Genomic DNA, 19,010 nt, shown 5'->3' with positions numbered 1-19,010 from the left:
ATGTGGAATGAGATTGCAGACTGCATTAGAAAGTGGTGAAAGAAGTTATAGGAATATATTGAGGGAAAGCCACTCATATAATGGAGCCAATAGGCTAATAACAAGTGACCATGTTACAAGGCCTGGCTAGTAATGAGAAAAAATTTAAACTAGGCATATGATGATCTACATGATGGATTGGGGACGAGAATGTGTCAAACATGCCAGAGAACGAAAGATGTCTTGAAACTTACAGAAAAGATCGAGGTATTCAAAAACAATTACATGATGGCCATAACGACCATTTTGTAACGGTAACGGTGGGAATCGTTACACGTTACTGGGCTGTAATGGCCGATACAGGTTCTTCAAAAAAAAAAAAGGTCGTAATGGCCATCACGACCTATATCAAAACGGTAACGGTGGTGGCCATTACGGCCACCGTTACTCTTATTGAATACCTCGAAAAAGATTGACAAGGGTAGGGATGAAGATCATGTTATATGCATTAAGAGATATAACCAGAGGATATTGATTAAGAACAACGACATCAAGTAAACGTGGATAAGCTATCTCCAAAACCTGTTAAATGACGATAACTCTGAGAGCCTAGCTATAGAAGTAATATAAACTTAAAAGAGGCCGGAGACCATAGATACTTCCGTAGGATAATTATATCAAAACTGAAACAAGGCTTTGACAAAGATGAAGACAAGAAAGGCACTAGGACCAAATGATATACCAAAAGAGGTTTGGAAGTGCAAGGGAGATATTTGTTTATTTTAGTCAATGGGATCCTTACTCTTACTTGGGTGGTAGATTCTTAGGAGTTTCAACACCTGGTCAAGGGTTCGAGTACCCACAGGTGGTGAAATCCCAGTGTGAGTGTGTGGGGGTGTGTGTGTGTGTGTTTAAAAAAAATAAAAATAAATAAAATAGAGAGAGAGAGAGAGAGAGAGAGAGAGAATGCCAGACAAATGGTACTTATTTACAAGAATAAAAGTGATAAAGATAATTGCACTAACTATCGTGGGATTAAACTTACAAGTCATAGTATGAAACTTTGGGAGAGAGTTATTTAAGAATTTGAAGGCATGAGATGTATGTATCAAAATTAAGTTTGGATTCTGGCGAGGAAGGATGGCTATTGAGGTTACTCACCTAGTAGACAGCTAATGGGGAAATACTGGGAGAGGATGACAATTCTCCACATGGTCTTCACTGACTTGGAGAAAGCATATGATAGGGTTCCTAGAGAGACAATCTGGTAGGTGTTAGGAAAGGAGTCTTAATGAATATATTAGCCTGATTAATGATATATATATATATATGAGAGAACAATCACAAATGATGACCACCAATGGAGAGTCATGTGAGTTTCCAATTACTATAGGCTTACAGCAACGGTCGGCATTGAGCATGTATCTTGTTGCATTAGTTGTGGACAATTTAACATGAGGCATTTTACAAGAAGAGATCCCAGGTGTATGTTGTTTGCAAATGACATAGCTTTCATTGACAAGATGCGAGAGGGGTTAAGCACAAAGCTAGAATTATGAATGGATGCTTTAGAATCTGGCATGTCTGAATTGGTGGAAACCAAAACGTGGATATGGAAAACCAATCAAAACATCTGAGGGAAGGAAAATTTGTGGGAAAAAATCCACATAAATTTGTTTGTTTCAGCACATGATTTCCATAGAAATGTTAAAAGGTGAACAAATAAAAAGTGAGAGACGTCTATCATAACAGTTGAAATCTAGTTTTTTTTTTTTTTTTTTAAAGATTAATGGAAATTTATTAAGGGCCCGCTTGGAAATCTAGATTTAACCTCTCTTTTTTTTCTTTTTCTTTTTTTTTTTTAGGAAATGGCAACGACTCCTTTCCAAGGAAATTAATCTCCACAAATAAATGTGTTTCACAAATAGGAGAAAACATCACATCTATTGAAGATTGTGGAGGGAGGTGTTTCTCGGGGGGCGCCTCGGGTATATAGAAAGGTATAGCTACGATGGAACACCTCATGCGAAACAGAATTAGGTATGTGCTGGGCAGTGGAACTCACATTCATTTCTGGTCCGATGTGTGGCTTAGTGAGGTGGCGCTCCAAGAGGCCTTCCCTAGATTAGCCCTCCTTGCTCTCGACCATGCCATAACAGTTGACAGATGTTTTTCTATTATTTACAGAGCGGTGGTTTGGAATCTCCCCTGTCGAAGGAATCTATACGATATTGAAGAATGCGAGCTACTAGATCTTTTGAATCGACTGAAACCAGTGATCCCTTGTCCCTTACAAGTTGACTCCCTCATTTGGAAAGACCACTCTTTCAGGATTTTTTTTTGTGGCCATTTTTCTCCGCTCTTCATAATACAGCGAGAGGTTTGGGTCTGTCTCATCCTTCCAAACATTGGTCCTATGGGGCTCCTCCTAGAGTGGTGGTCTTTGTCTGGTTAGTGGGAAGAAAGAGAGTTCTAACAATTGATAATCTCCAACGAAGATCCCTCATCCTTCCTAACATTTGCTTGATGTGTATGAGTGAAGTGTAATCTATCGATCACTTGTTTACTCATTGTTTCTTCACTTGAGGGGTGTGGGACTGCTTCTTCGCGGCAATGAGGATGTCTTGGGTTATGTCGAAGTCAGTAGAGGATCTCCTTTGGATGTGGCATGGGAGAGGACCGGGTAAAGATGGTAAAGTGATATGGAGGCTCCTTATCATAGACATTTTTTGGTCCATTTGGAAGGAACGGAACGATAGATGCTTCTCCAATAAGTGTTGCTCGGTGAATGAGATTGTTTGTAGGGTCAACTTTTTCTCTTTCTTTTCTTTCCTTTCTATTATTTTCCTATGTCAGTGGGTCTTCTAATAAAATGTTGTTTCATCTCAAAAAAAATCACATCTATTGAAATCAATTTCATTTCCACAGTTTTCCAAAGAATTCCACCAATCCAAACAGCCCTTAAAATCAATTAACTACAATAGAGTTTATGGAATGCAATTTAGTAACAATTGGAGTGGAAATGAGGAAATAGTTAACATTTTTTACCAAGAGGTACCCCATAATGCTATGAGCAACATCCTTCTCAATATCCTGATCTCATGAATTATCAACCCAAGATATCCAAATAGTCCATTAGAGGTGGGTGGATGAAGCATAGATGTGGCTATGGAGTTTTATGTGATCGCCGCATACCACTCAATTTGAAGGGGAGATTATATAGCTAGCTATAAGACGAGCAATGTTTTATGGGACAAAATGTTGGGCAGACATGGATCAACATTTTCATAGGAAGACTAGCTGAAATGAGGACGTTGAGATGGACAAGTGGTAAGACAAGGATAGAACGAGAAATGGATTCATTCAAGGAAATTTAGGAGTAGCACTAATAGGTAATAATATGAGGGAAGTAGACTTAGAGGGCCTGTGCATGTGCAAACGAAACCAAGAACTGCATCGGTTAGGAGTGAGTTTGCTCAAGTTTAAAGCTCTAAAATAGTAAGGGGAAGGCCCAAAAGGATAAGTAGCAATAAAAGATTTGTTGACCTATGGTTCAACCGAGAATATGGTCCTCAACAGAGTGGAATGGCAGAACAAGATTCATGCAACCAAGCCAAATTTGTCAAGGATGAGGCTTAGATGATGATAATGAAAATGACAACGACAACAACGACGACAATGATGATGATGAACAGGTGAAAATCTGATCTAGGGTATAAAACATTGGTCTGTATTATATAATCAACTTAGGCAGGACTGAAAACAGTGAAACCAGTACATCAGTAAAGCTAGAACTAGTGTCCCAATTGTAGGGGCAAACTAACCGACTCAACTGACAAGCTGGATGCTATTACATTTGTTTATCTATTAATTGTTTTTTTCTTCCTTTGAAGGATTATTAATTGCAATTTTTAGCATTGCTGATTTGAAAAGGGAAAAAAAAATGTTGCTTTAATCACTGTTTATGATTCTTAAAGCAATTAAAGATCAGCTTGTGACACATTGGAAAGAAATTGAGCCCTAAACGGTTCATAGTGATCCTTTCTTTATTAGGTTCAGATTTTTGTTTTATCTCGTTGCATAAGCTTGGTATTAGAGCTATCTCGTGACTTTTTTTCTTTCCCACTTTCTCTTCATTATATGTTATTTCCCCCCATAAATCCTCAATCTAGCTAATCCTAGCAGTAATACTAGTTTCTCTTCTTTTTTTCTTTTTTCTTTTTGAGAGGTAATAGAAACTTTATTAGAAAACCCACCAAAAGCAGGAAAAGAATACAACAACAAGAAAAACAAAAAAGAAATTGATCCCTAACTGGTTCATAGTGATCCTTTCTTTATTAGGTTCAGATTTTTGTTTTATCTTGTTGCATCAGCCTGGTATTAGGGCTATCTCGGGACTTCTTTTTTTTCTTTCCCACTTTCACTTTATTATATGTTATTCCCCCCCAAAGCTCCTCAATCTAGCTAATCCTAGCAGTAATACCAGTTTCTCTTTCTTTTTCTTTTTCCTTTTTTTCTTTTTGAGAGGTAACATAAACGTTATTATAAAACCCGCCAAAAGCGGTAAAAGAATACAACAACAAGAAAAACAATCAACAAAAAGGATCAGCCGAAATGGCCTTGACATGGACAGCACAACTCCTAACAAGACCTTTGATTTTACCAATAACCTCCTCTACACTCTTGCAAACATTCCTAAAGCAGCGCCCATTCATAGCTCCCCATATGGCCCATAAGACCACAATTATAAGCAACCTCCAAATAGCTTTCCCAACTTTCCCCAAGAACAAAACCAACCCCTTCGCCAAAATTTGACTTTACTGAGAGAATCCATTTTCAAATTGTTGAGGTTTTAAATCCATATTATGGCCATCATGTGGGTTGTTTGAGGAGCAAGAAATGCTTATTGGTTCATAATAAATCTCTCTTGAGGAGGCCATTTGTAGAATCGAAGGCCTTGTTTTCGGATGGACAATCTATGTAAAAGCAGCCTGGGTTGTTTCTTGTGGGTCATTTTGTCTTTGCTTTTGCATTCCTTTTTCGCCTTTAGGCATGCTTTTCAATAAAGTTGTTGTTACCTTTAGGAAAGAAAAAAATTTTGTTGATATCTACACAAAGATGATTCCTCAATGCACTACCATCCCCCACCACATCCATATTTGCATCTTCCTCCATAACGCATCTTCCTTCATCCCACACCTCCACAACCACTTTCCCCACAACACCATATTCATCACCTCCAAGTTCCCATTTCCTACCCCTCCATCATCATAAGGTTTACGCACCTCTAGGTCCTCTACCCAATATAACAAATGGAACTTGGATGTTCCTTCTGAACCCTTTCATAAAAAAATCATGTCCCAGCCTATCCAACCTCTCTAGAACCGACTTTGGACACCGAAATGGCGACATTAAATAGATAGGCAAATTCAATAACGTTGCGTTGATGAGAGCTATCCAACCCCCAAGGGAAAAATATCGGAATTTCTACCGCACTAGTTTCCGTCCCACAATGTTTTGTCAACTTCCCTATACCAAGCGGCAACCTAAGATAGGAAGAGGAAATGTTCTTGACTCACATCCAAACACATAAGCCAACCTTGTTAAATTCTCCCTTGGCATACTAAAAACCCAACATCATACTTTTATCAATGTTAATCTTCAACCCCAAGACAGCTTCAAAACATCGAATAATCATTCCCAAAATTTCCACCTTAACCTCATTAGCATCGCAGAACAAGAGTATGTTATCAACGAACTGTAGATAAGAAATCAGGGGGCTCAATCTATCAACACAAAAGCCTCCGAAGAGACCCACCTCTTAACCATGTTCAAGCATCCTACCTAACGCTTCCATTACCACCACAAACAAGAGAGGTGAGAGCGGGTCCCCTTGCCTATTTCCTCACGAGCTTTGGAGAAATCCTTTCGGCCATCTATTAACTAACACTAAAAATCAAACAAAACTAATGCACTCCTTTATTCAACCCCTCCACTTTATCCCGCATCCGATTCTCCCAAGCATATAATTCACGAAGGCTCAATCCACATGATTGTAAGCCTTCTCAATGTCCAGTTTACAAATTACTCCTCTCAACCCTTCCTTATGTTTAGCATCTATACATTCATGAGCTATTAGAGGCGTTGTCAAGAAATTGCACCCCTCCAAAAAAGCACCTTGGAACTTGGAGATTACACTCGCTAGCATGCCTCTAAATCTAGTCTCTAATACCTTCGCAAGAATTTTAAAAATGCTCCCAATTAAACTTATAGGCCTATAATCTTTTAAATTTTCGGCTCCTGTAACTTTAGGACTTAAAGCGATGAATGAAGCCCTATGTTTCAATAGTTTAAAAATATTGGAAGCAATCATTACATAAACACCATAGTCAAATTCTCAGGCATAACATATGGGATGACTGTTCTAAGAGTTTTATGAGATTTCCACTTGCTATTCAAACAAAACCCCATAAATGAAATCCATGGGAATCCATGTTTCCATAATGCTCATGGAGATCTTGGGAAATCATCATTGAATATTCATTACAATTTTCTTCTCTTTTCCCACTATATAAACAAGCCCTTAAATATTTTTTACCCAAACCCAAAAATCCCAAAATCCTTAAACACTAATTATCCATTTCCCATACATCATCACATTCCCAAGGAGCATTTATGGAAGGTCGCCAAATTATGGATACCGCTCTAATAGCTCACGAGTGCATTGATTTGAGATTAAAAGAGAAAAAGATGGGGATTGTTTGTAACTTAGACATTGAGAAGGCGTACAATCAGTTTTCGAAGTATCGGTATCGCTACAGGTTTCGCTGGACAGGGATACGGAAACCATATCGATATTGTCAATAATATCGCTGATAACTGGAAATGTGGGTAAACATGGGAAAAACGATGGAATTTTCTACGAAACTTCATGAGGTGTTAAAATGTACATATTTGCATATTTAGAAATAATAATAATAAATTGCAAAAAAAATGCATATATAACAAGTTTCCATTTAATGGGGCCTTGAAAGCATGCGTTGTTATAAGAAATCAGTCCAACCATCCCATCCGGCCTATTTAACCATCCAAACATCCATCAATATTGGAAATTATCAACAACACATGATATTTCACCAAGAAATTATCAACAATTGGAAAGGAAACGAAAGATTGTGGTCTCAATATCACGCATGTTGCGAGATATTATCAATATTATAAATGAAAAATTGAACACTACGTACAACCATGTGCACATGAAAATAAAATTGAAATAATTTTTTTTCTAATAAACAAAATTTTGATGATATCAAAACGTTGACAATATTATTGAAATATCGTCGATATACTTATGATACAAGCATTACCTAGAATTTACATAGCCGAAAATAGTGGCGATATTGATGCATTGGCAATTCAAGCGACACAGAATTTACATAGTTGAAAATATCGGCGATTGCATTAGTGATATTGATATGTTGGCGATACTTATCGATACATTGCTAATACCTTAAATTTCTGATGCTACCAACGTTATCGGTATCGCTATCGGTGTTATCGATATCGCTAAGCTAGAGATAAAGATAATATCGGGGATATTTCAATAATATCGAAGATAATTCGAACACTGCGTACGATCACGTTGAATGTCGTCGAATACTTATTGAAAAGAATGGGATGCAATGATACATAGAGAAAATGGATCCAGCATATCTTCAGCGACTTGTTCGATGCTAGTCAACGGCTCCCCCAAAGGCTATTTCAGAACTTCTAGGGGCCTTCGCCAAGGAGACCAACTTTCCCCCTTCCTCTTCTTGATTGTGGCGGAAGCTTTCAGTCAAATGCTGGCAAGAGGCCAAGTGGCTAACCTTGTTAGTGGTTTCCGTGTTTCCAAAAACATGAATCCCATCTCGCACCTCCAGTTCGCTGACGACACCATCATTTTTTTGCGACGCCTCTCCGCATATGATGGATAAATTGCAAAAGATTATTGATTGTTTTGAAGCGGTATCTGGGTTGAAAATCAATAGGGGAAAAAGTGCGATGCTGGGCATTCACTTGTCCCAGGCAGAAGTATCCCATTTTGCCTCCATTTTCGGCTGTAAGGTTGGATCCTTTCCAACCTTCTATTTGGGTCTTCCTCTTTGCATCAGGAAGCCCGCGATCCATCTTTGGGACAAGGTGATAGAAAGAATAAAAAAGTAGCTCTCGAAGTGGAAAGGTTGGCATCTCTCTTTGGTTGGGAGATTAATTCCTCTAAAATCAGTCTTCTCCAACACGCCGCTCTACTTCATGTCGCTCTTCAAGTGTCCTACGGTGGTTCGGAAAAGATTGGACAATTTAAGAAGGAACTTTTTTTGGAAAGGTGCAAGTGAAGTCAACAAGTTTCATTTGTTGAAGTGGGAAGAGGCCTGCAAGCCAGTTAAGGAAGAAGGGGCTGGTTTGAGAAATCTTAGCTCTATGAACAAAGCTCTTCCCGAGAAGTGGATATGGCACTTTGGAAAGAAGGAAGGGATCCTATGGAGGGAAACTGTTGCTTCCAAGTACAGGTTGGGAAAGGGGGATGGGAGGCTCAGGAGTCAACTCTTTATAGGCCCTCTAATGTTTGGAAGTCAATAATGGAAAATAAGAATGTTTTCAAGAAAGGTATTTCTTTCTCTATTGGTGATGGAACTAGAGTCATGTTATGGGATTGGGAGGACAAGTGGTGCGGTGATTGCCCTCTATCTCAACTTTTTTCCAAATATGGCCCGTCTTGCTCATTCAATTGATATTTCAATGGTGGAATGTATCTCATTCAAGGAATCTTCTATCTATTGGACTCCTCCCTGTAGAAGAGATCTCTCAGACCAGGAACTGGCGGAGTTCCTTGTGCTCCAAGATGAACTCTGTTTTGCTTGCCCTTCTAGTGGGGAAGACAATATGGTTTGGGCCGCCCATAGTTCTGGCAGGTTTACAATTAGCTCTTTCTACAAGTTGCTTTGCCCCCCTCCTACAGAAGTGAATGGGGGATTTGCGTATCATTTTTGGTCTTATGTAAATCCCTCCTAAGGCGGCGCCTTTCACATGGCTAGTGGGAAAGAAAAGAGTCTCGACAAGCATTATTGTCGAATCACATATGTGATCATGTGCGATGACATATGCCTATGCGCATATGCGATCGCATTTTTTTTTTTTTTGAAATATATATATTCACACACACACACACATATATATAAGGGAAAAATTCAAAAAATTGTAAAAAAATATAAGAAACTGAGGAGAACTTTTCTAAGTTAATAGATAACTAATTTTACATACTACATTTGAGAGAGATAAAATCAATTAAACAATGAATTAAACATCAAGTCATCGACATTTAACAATATAGTTAACAAGAAGTAACAACAAAATCAACAAGCTATTTATTTATTATGGTAGAAAATCAACAAGCTATCTTCCTTGAAACTTAAAAGTGCTTGAATCTTGATCTTCCAACTTCCAAGAGAGAGGGAATGTAAGAGAGAGAGAGAAATTAGATCACTTGGAAGTAGGAAATACAAGAGAGGGAGATAAAGACCACTTGTAATTAAGAAATGTAAGAGAAAAATAGAGTAAGAGAGTTTTGGAGTGAGAATATTGCAAATTGAGGAGATTTGGAAGCCTTTTTATAGACAATGTTATTTTTTTGCAAAAAAATAAAGATAAAAATAAAAATTCAATGTGTCATTGCCAATATGCGATCGCATACATCACATATGCGATCTGCATATGGATATGCGCATATGCGATCGCACATGACAACAATGTTGACAATAGACAATCTTCAGAAGCGGTTTCTCATCATTCATAAATCCTATCTCAGCAAGCTGAGGAAACTATCAATCAGCTCTTCATCTCCTGCCCCTTCACAACCAAGCTGTGGTCGCTTGTCATTTCATCCTTCTTCCCTTCTTGGCCTATGCCTAAGGATGTGAAGGATTTATTGTGGGCTTGGCACAAGGAAGGTTTGATCATTAAGGACAAGATTCGTTGGTGCATTTCCCTCCCTGTTGTTTGGTAGGTCGTTCGGAATGAGAGGAACGGGCATTGTTTTAGAGATTTTTTTTTTTTTTTCTTCAACTGACTCAGTCTTCGCTCGAGTCTCAACCCTTGTTTCGGAGTGGGCCTCTCTTGTCAATCATCTTGAATTTTTCTTTTTCTATTTTTCGCCTTGTATTCTTTCTTTGCCAGTTTTTCAGTAAGTCTTTAATAAAAGTTCCATTACGCTTCAAAAAACTAAATTCATCACATTGTCAAGGTTCATGAGAAAAAGTTGCAGCTAGCATTTGATGACGGCTGCCAACCTAACGCAACCCTCCTTTATCCTAGCCTAGGACCGGCAATGACACACTCCCAAACACTTACCCTAAAATTCCCAATTTTCTCAATATCATAACGAAAAACTTTCCCAAAATTTCCCAACTTTCCCAAATAAAAACCCTAACTCCCTAAATTTCCACAAATCCCAAACCCTACACCCAATGTATGTCTAATCCCCAAGACTTGTAAATCCTAATCAATAAAACCCCAACTTCACCAAAATCTCATAACCGAAATCCCCAAATCAGCCCCAACTTTTCCAACCATACACGCTAGATACCTAGTTCTAACTGTAATTCAAATCCCAGACTACCCCCAATCAGTGTTCGAAATATCAGTATCGCGTTACGTATCGCATTCTTGGGATACGGATACGTATCGGTTATCGCATGGGATGTATCGGTTGTATCATGTAATGTATTGTTGTTGTTGGAAACATGGGGAAATTTTGGGAAATTGGTTGAATTTTTCAATGAAACTTCAATGATTGTTAAAAAAGACATCAATACACACTTATAAATCAAAACATTACAAAAAACAAGTACACATAATAGGTTTTCTTTGTATGGGGTCCTAATCTATGCGTTGCCTAATTGAATTTATGCAAGTATATTCAATGTCTATTCATACAATTTATAAATGTAAGAAGACTTGTGGAAACACAAGCAATACATTCAAAAGCAAAAGAAGAATCACTAGATTAGGTTACATACATGTTTAATTTTATGTTTGGACACAAATTGCAAATGATTTGCGAGAATTTGGGAAATTTCGATTTTTTTTTTTTTTTCAATTTTTTGCAACTTGGCCCATCTCCTCCAAATCTCAAAATCAAAGCTCCCAATCCATAATTTGTCATGCAAAAAATGAAAAATCATGGATTTGTATCAATTTGACACTAATTTAACATGATTTATAGAAAATAAAATGAACAAAACTCGAAAATGCTCACCATATCGAACATGTGGGATATATCGCACTACCTGTGCATTTCGTATCACACAGGTCAGATACCAGATATATTGTGGGATATATCGGCCGATATCATCGACATTTAAAACATTGCCCCCAATAACCTTTCTACACTACTTTCCCTAACCGTACACCTCAACCTCCAAGCCATCTTCAATTCCAACCAATAACTGATGCTCCTTAAACCTTAGCCATAGGCCAAGTTTTGCCAAAATCCCAAACCACGGACTTTGCCCCATCCTAACCAGTAACCCTAATCCTTATACATGCAAACTCGACTACACCAGGTAAATGAAATGGTTATCAATCACCAGGGGGACTATTGACTTCTCTTATGGTAGCTCATTTCGATCGGAGGAGTTAACTTAGCAACAAAAAACAGGAGTGATACCTGCCAAAAAAATGTGAGCAACTCGCACAACGTGACTACTCAGTAAGGTCTCTGAAGTGAATTGAAGCTCGTTGCTTTTTTGCCTACTCACTAAGGAATCTTTTGAGGCTTATATACCACTAAGGACTCTTTACGGCCTAATATACATACGAGGAAACCAACCCAAACCATACACCAATTTTAACCATTCAACTCCTAGCCAAATCTCAACAATCGGGTGTACATGGTCCCAAAAAAATCCAACAGCAGTGTATGCATGATCGGGGAAACCAAAGTAAAACCTATTTTCCAGTCCATAATTACTAAATTCCTATTTACAGGCTTGGATGTATCCTACTTCACTCCTCAGTGGTAGAAACTGTTTGTTTCAACTCTGTGGTCATGGGTTCGAGAACCCATGTGTGTGCAGGTGTAAGAGTGTGTGTGCGTGTTCTCACCTTTCAAAAAAAAATAAAAATAAAAACCTATAAAACCACCCTTACCCGTAAACGGCCAATAAATCGGAACCCAAATCCATCTAATCCAACCTGTAAGGCCATACCTAGTAAACAACCCTCAAAACCCTACATGTGGCAACTGTCCACCCCCAGTTCCACAAAGATGCCCATTGCTCCATTATCCGCCTATAACCCAACCTTTAAACTGTCCTACAACTTGTCATCTGCATAAATTTATTTGCAAATCATTATACTAATAGATAGATAATCATGAGATTAAAATTTATCAACGATGTTAGCCCACATTAGGTCCCACCCTTGATTGTTCATCCCGCTCAAACAATCATGTTAGTCAGATGATCCTAACTGTCCACTCAACTAGGTAATTGTATGTTCTATATTGATTCTACAAGAAATTGTCCAATCATTAATGTACATCATCCATCATGTCAGTCCCAACTTTGGCCAGACAACTAGGATCATGTGACTACTGATTTTTGGGTATTGACCCTTCATCATTGAACCCACTTGATGAGTATGGAAGCCGTCCATGTATCAAAAGAGGGCGAGAGCTTGATGGTGGAATGAGAAGAGTGACTCAAGCTCAACATTCCAAGAACTCAACAAGCCGAACAGGTTTTTTTAATCTTCAATGCCAACATATTTTGCACCAGGAACTCAAAGACCCTGGATACCAGATGAGCCCTCTAAAGTTTCAGATCATCACTTGCTTCAATAACCTAACTCTAACCACAACCACAGAAGATGAGCCGTCAAAGGTATTTTAAGGTGGAAATTTTTCCTGTGTTTTAATGGATGGTAGTCCTCAAAAAAGTGTATTTAAAGCATGAAATGCCATTTCCCACCAATGCATATCAGCCTCCAATTTCTTCAACCACAATGCAGCAGGGGCATAGCATGATCACATAAGAGATACAGGATTTATAAAGAGACTTGACATGCTAGATATGGACCCTAATTGTGAAGTACCCAAGCAGCATAGACACAAAATTTCTCATCTACCTCTCCGACTCCTAGCTAAAATCACTAGATAACCCAGCAACTCCAAACAGCCAGGACAATTAGAAAGCAGTAAGAATCATCAACCCACAGATTATCCTGATTCCCTGACCTCTAAAGCCTTGGCCGTATCTTCTGCAGATCATAAGATTAAATGTCAACATTTTTTTTCTTTTTTGAAGATTGAGAAAAATATATTAATGAAGGGAACCGAAGCAACCCAAAAGAACACAAACAGTGAGAAACAAACAGAAGAAAAGGAAAAACAGACAAAAAAGAAAGAAAGAAAATTAATAATCAACTATACGGCCCCAAGCAGGACAGAAACCAGAAAAACTATACAACAAAAACCCACTAACCAGCTAAAACGCAAAACAGAAACCAGAAACCAGGGAAGCCATACAACTCTAACAGACGCAAGCAGACAGGACTCCACTGAATCCCTAGGCAGCAACAGACTCTATCCCAGAAGAGACTTTTTTTTTCTTTTTTCTTATTTTATTATTATTATTATTTATTTATTTTAAAGTAACAGGAGACATATTTCATTCTACATTAAAATCAATTTCTAAAAAGCATTAGTTAGTTTAGTAGTTTAACTCGTCTCCAATAAACTACGGAGTGAAGCATATATGGTAGGGATAAAATGCTATAAAATAATAGCTCTTATAAGAAATTAGAACTTAACCTGAATCTATTCATGAAATATGTTCTGCTATATAAACCATAACAATCTAAATTAGGGGTGTCCATGGGCTGGGCCAAGCTCTGTCCAAGCTTGGCCTAGGCCCATGACAGGCCAAAATAGTCTAGCCCGAAACTTTTATGCTGGGTCCGAGCTAGCAAGAATGGTGTCCGATTCGAGGTAGATACTGACAAAAATCCAGCAGAGGCGGATGATCGGAGGAAGCTAGTAAAAGATAACGAGTTTGGAAGATGATGAGAGAGAGAGAGAGAGAGAGAGAGAGAGAGAGAGAGAGAGAGAGAGAGAGATGGGGGAGTGGATTGCAGCTTGGAAGATAGAGAAAGAAGGGAGTACGCTAGCAAAGGAGTTGGCAGCTGGGGTGGGCCTCACCGTAATGTTTATGTGAAATTCACCCAAACCACCAAGTGTGTCACCCCATTGTAGGCTCAAGGCCCAAATATCAGCCACATCCATTATTCAGGTGGGCCACATGATCGAACAATGTAAAGGCAACACTTCCCCTCCAAACTCTTTTCCATAGTGTGGGCCACCTGAATCACATATGGGCCTGAATTTTGTGCCCCATGCCTAAATTTTGGTGCAGCATCTAATGGTTGTAGTGGATTTCATATAATCATCACGGTGGGCTTGCAAATCAAGGGTGGACATCTCTCTCCCAATTGTTTCCTTTGTTGTGATCCACATGAATCACAAGTCATCCTGATTTGTTGGCTCAAGGATTACACATCTAAGCGTTGGAGTGATTTTTACATACATATCATGGTGGGCGCCATGAAAAATCAAGGGTAGGCCTCCGTAAAATTGCAGTTTTTAATAAATGAGTAGAAATCTAAATATGTGAGTTCTTTTTTTCAATGCACATCATGGTGGTCCCATCAAAATTCAAGGACTAAATGAGTAGAAATCTAAATATGTGAGTTTTTTTTTTTCAATGCACATCATGGTGGTCCCATCAAAATTCAAGGACATCCTTGAATTTTGATGGGACCACCATGATGTGCATTGAAATCCACTCTCACCATTACATATCTAATCCCACGTTGAGCCCAGGGCCAAGAAATCAAGCTGACTTGTGATTGGTGTGGGCCACACCAAAGGAAATAGTTGAGAGAGATGTCCACCCTTGATTTTTACAGGGCCCACCGTAATGATTACACGAAATCCACTCCAACCATTGGAAGCCATACCAAATTTAGGCATGGAACCCAAAATCTAGGCCCATCCATGATTCGGGTGGGCCACACTAAGGGAAACAGTTTGGAGTGTAAGCATTGCCCTCTACAATGTTTCCAATCATGTAGTCCGCCTGAATCACGGATGGGGCTGATATTTAGGCCATGAGCCTAAAATAGGGTGATGCACCTAGTGGTCAAGGTGGATTTCACATAAACAACGGTGGGACCCACCCGAGCTGCCAATCATTAGTCTCTATTAAGTAGCTTTTATTTAATTCCCTCGCAAACCTAATGAGCCAGACAGGACTCAGGCTGGGCAGACGAGCTGTTGTACACAGTCCAAGCCTAGCTCAATTGATAAGTGGGCTTGAATTTTAAGCCGGGACCAGCCCTCAGGCCTGATACTCCAGTCCGAGGTGGGGCTAGGCCCAAAAGCCCAACGGGACAGGCCAGACCATTGACAGCGCTACTCTTAAATGTTACATTAAATACTTCTAGCAATTAGGATGAATGAGTTACAAGATAATCATATATCAGCTTCCAAAATAATCAGATATCAATGACATGCATAATAATATCATGGTTTTCAGACTTGGTAATTCAAACTGACTCGTCTAGTCTCGAGTCAAGTCACACCAGATGAGTCAGGGGCGACTCGGCTGAGTCGGCCCCTATTTTGCAATTCTCACAAACAGAGCCCATGATTCGGTAATCAGGGCCATAGGTCTATTTTTTCTCATCTAGGATGGAGCATGCCACAAAAAAAAAAAAACACCCAGCTTGGAACAATTTAGCGATGTATATTAATCCATTTGAATAGGCACTGTTTTTCTGAACCATCTATCTGAGCATCTATAGGCCGCCAATCTGGAAATTATTTGAAGCGTGGTTCATCCACAGAGATACATAGCATATGAACAATCTAAATTGCCCAACCATGGGCCCACCTGCCAAAATTTAAACCATGGATGGTGTTCGTGCCTTGGGTCCACATGGCATCCGTCTGGCGTTCGCATCACCAACGCATCGGCAGCTGATTGTTTTGACCAGACAAGTCACGAAGTTAGACGCACCCTAACTTGCACGAGTCAGGGACCATTGTTCTGCTGATCCTCATCTTGGATGGAGCACGCCCCAAAACCATTCCAGCTTGTAACAATTTAACGATATATATTAATTCAATTGAATGTGCAGTTTTTTTCTCAACCTTCCATCTGAGCATCCAAGATGAAATGCAGAGAAGATATAGCATGAAACTTGTCATAGCTGGTAGAATAAATATTTAGACCACACAAGCTACTTGCAGAGATTGCATGATTTTAGTATATGATTAAACCATCTGACATAAGGGACAAGTATTTTTGGTTGTTGGATCATAGCTAAATTTTGCTTGCACAAGTAATATAACGCACAAGGTCAAGTATATTCAAATGCTTACAGTTGACAAAAACCAGTTAATGCATCACAACAGAGCAGTTTAAGTAAGAACCAAAATATTCCATCAAGATTCAACATCAAATTTACAGACATGGAATTCAAATAGCATAACTAGATATCATAGGAAACCAACAAAATGAATTTTCAGCAAAATGCTGTCGAGGCACTTTTGCAGGGAACATGAGGAATATGTACAATAGGTAACTTTTGCCATACCACTGTTAAGGACATGCAACTAATAAAATAAAAAGATTGGAGTAACATCAACATCGAAAATGTATGGAACTCGCCTTTGACGCCACATAAAGCTTCCAGCAATCAGCCCCATCATATATAAACACTAAACTGGAAACAGTTCCCACATTCCAGTGACAGATGCTGCTAGGTGCAAGGCATAACATGGTGAATATGAAAGCTTTGCAGATGTTCTCAATTCAAATGCTTCACTTAATGATCTAACTTCAATCAAGGATTATTGTTGCCACTGCTGTCTTCCACAGCCCCTTCTCACAAGCTGAGATCCATATTTTCAAGATGAATTAGTGTGCCAGGACACTGAGTTCCAAACAAGAATCCGAGCTTTCCTGTTCCATACTGGTGAGGTAGAATCTGTCTTCCAATCATATGGTCCGAGGAAACCCCAATACCATGCTAATGTGTGTGTATATATATATATACCTAAAACTTGCTTTGATATAGTGTAGTCATCACATTAGCATCATACTCACTTTGATATGGAAAAGTCGTCACATTAGCATCATACTCGCTTTCATATAATAAAGTCGTCATATTAGCACATGCTGGTATAATCCTGTCAGATCTTCATCAACCAAGACCAAAGCCCAGAATCTGAAAGAGCAAAATCCATCCTTCTCAACAAAATAGATGACTACTGTCACTCCTTCCTTTTCATCTTGTCCTACAGAGGCAAATGAGCTCGCTAATACCCTTGCCAAGGGGCATCTTGGGCATACCAATCTATTGGGTCTTCTCATCCATTAGCATGATGAAATTTGAATATTTCTCCAACCTTCTTTAATATATTATTCCATTGCCCATCTGAAAGATTGTGTCCAACTCCAGCTATGCATGGGATATTAAACAGTTCCATTAGACCTCTTTAAGCACCGCCATCCACTTTTTGAGTCGCCAAATTAATTTACAACCATAAGATCAGAACATGATTGAGTGAAAAGCATCACCATTCTCAAGCATCACCGTCTTCAAGCATATAACTGTCACTGTATCAGAGCGAGCTCTCCCATACCAACGGATTGGATTACTAGAAACTTTAACTTGTGCACACCATAAGCATTAAACTTAAGGTCCCTTTTCAGAAACCTTTTAAAGGCATCATTACAGCGTAGTCTCAGCTGTTTGGGAGAAGGCCCATCCCCAGCCTTGGTAAAGGAGCGCTAATATCAGGAGGGAAGCCAGCGCAACCCAAACCCAGGTAAAGGATGGTTGATGTCACGGAGGCAGCCGGTCGTCAAACTTTTGCCATGCAACCATGATAATTACTGTTTTGAGCCTTCTAAATGACATCTCATCTTCAAATCTGTTCAAGTTAACAACAACAACAACTTGCTGAAAGCCATACTCCCCAACCAGAAACTAAAAGGCTTCTCAACAGTACAAAACAGGAAGCAGAACCTAAACTGTTTGAAATCAGGAGCCTCTCAGTAATCCATGCTTCCGTTGATAAAAATCGCACATCATGTCAAAAGTAAGAATCCAGTGAGAACCAACCAAAGACCAGGTCATAAATAATCAGGTCTGCCTAACAGGCCAACTGCAAATACAGATGTAGCAGTCCAGAACCCCCTCCCATGTTCAGGTACTCACTTGCAAGAGGCGAGATGCAAGATGTTACCATTTGATGAGACCAAGGGTTATACAGGAAAGCATGTAACTGTTAGCAAAAAAGAAATTTTCATACTGAGCAAGCATGCATTTTCATAGTACAGAGATCATACAATACAAGAACCATTCATTGCAAATTGGAACACAATGCAATTGGCAACGACCATCACAGTGAAAGAGCAGAACATGCATGTGAAAGGAAACATAAAATGAATTAAACATTGCAAGAATTTAATGATTTTATAGATCTGTTTGAAAATGCAAGGAGAGGGCTTAAATTTGAATGGACCCTAACACATGTCAACATAAAGAAAACAAAGCCTGTAAAACACGATGTTATGAAACCAAATTATGCAAGAAAACTCACATGCTATCAAGATCGATAAAACCCAATTTGACCAGCATAGCTGTTAGGCGGTAAAGCCCAAAAGGCACAGGACCGTTTACTTCCATACGCTGATAATACTGGAACTTAAACCCCAGAATCTGAGATGCATGTGACTGCAAGACATGAAAATCAAGGGTCAAAAAATGCACATTTAGCATAAATAAGATTATCACAGACAGATATTACCGAAAGAAACTGCAAGTAACAATCTGATCATCCAGCATTCCATACCTTCGGGAAAATAGGTATGAGGTCAAAGAAAATACTGTTGTCAGGTTGCAGTTCAAAACACTCCAAAACC

General features: G+C 39.0%; 1 protein-coding gene across 5 annotated transcripts in view; it reads right to left on the bottom strand.

The window, feature by feature from the left end:
• The window catches only part of LOC131251596 (THO complex subunit 2), a 105,759-nt gene that overhangs the window by 48,281 nt on the left and 38,468 nt on the right, over positions 1-19,010 (bottom strand). For 4 of the 5 annotated variants that reach the window (XM_058252413.1, XM_058252409.1, XM_058252411.1 and 1 more), the window contains 2 exons: positions 18,941-19,009; positions 18,689-18,822 (listed from right to left, as the gene is read on the bottom strand). In XM_058252413.1, the coding sequence (XP_058108396.1) occupies positions 18,689-18,822; positions 18,941-19,009 (203 nt within the window). Of the gene's footprint in view, positions 1-16,748; positions 18,070-18,688; positions 18,823-18,940; position 19,010 lie in introns of those variants that run through there. The other variant, XM_058252414.1, reaches the window with a different exon arrangement.

This window comes from Magnolia sinica, chromosome 7 (assembly GCF_029962835.1).
Source record: "Magnolia sinica isolate HGM2019 chromosome 7, MsV1, whole genome shotgun sequence".
Taxonomy (NCBI): Eukaryota; Viridiplantae; Streptophyta; class Magnoliopsida; order Magnoliales; family Magnoliaceae; genus Magnolia; species Magnolia sinica.
Note: the sequence above shows the minus strand (reverse complement) of the source record. Positions and strands in the feature narration are given on the sequence as shown.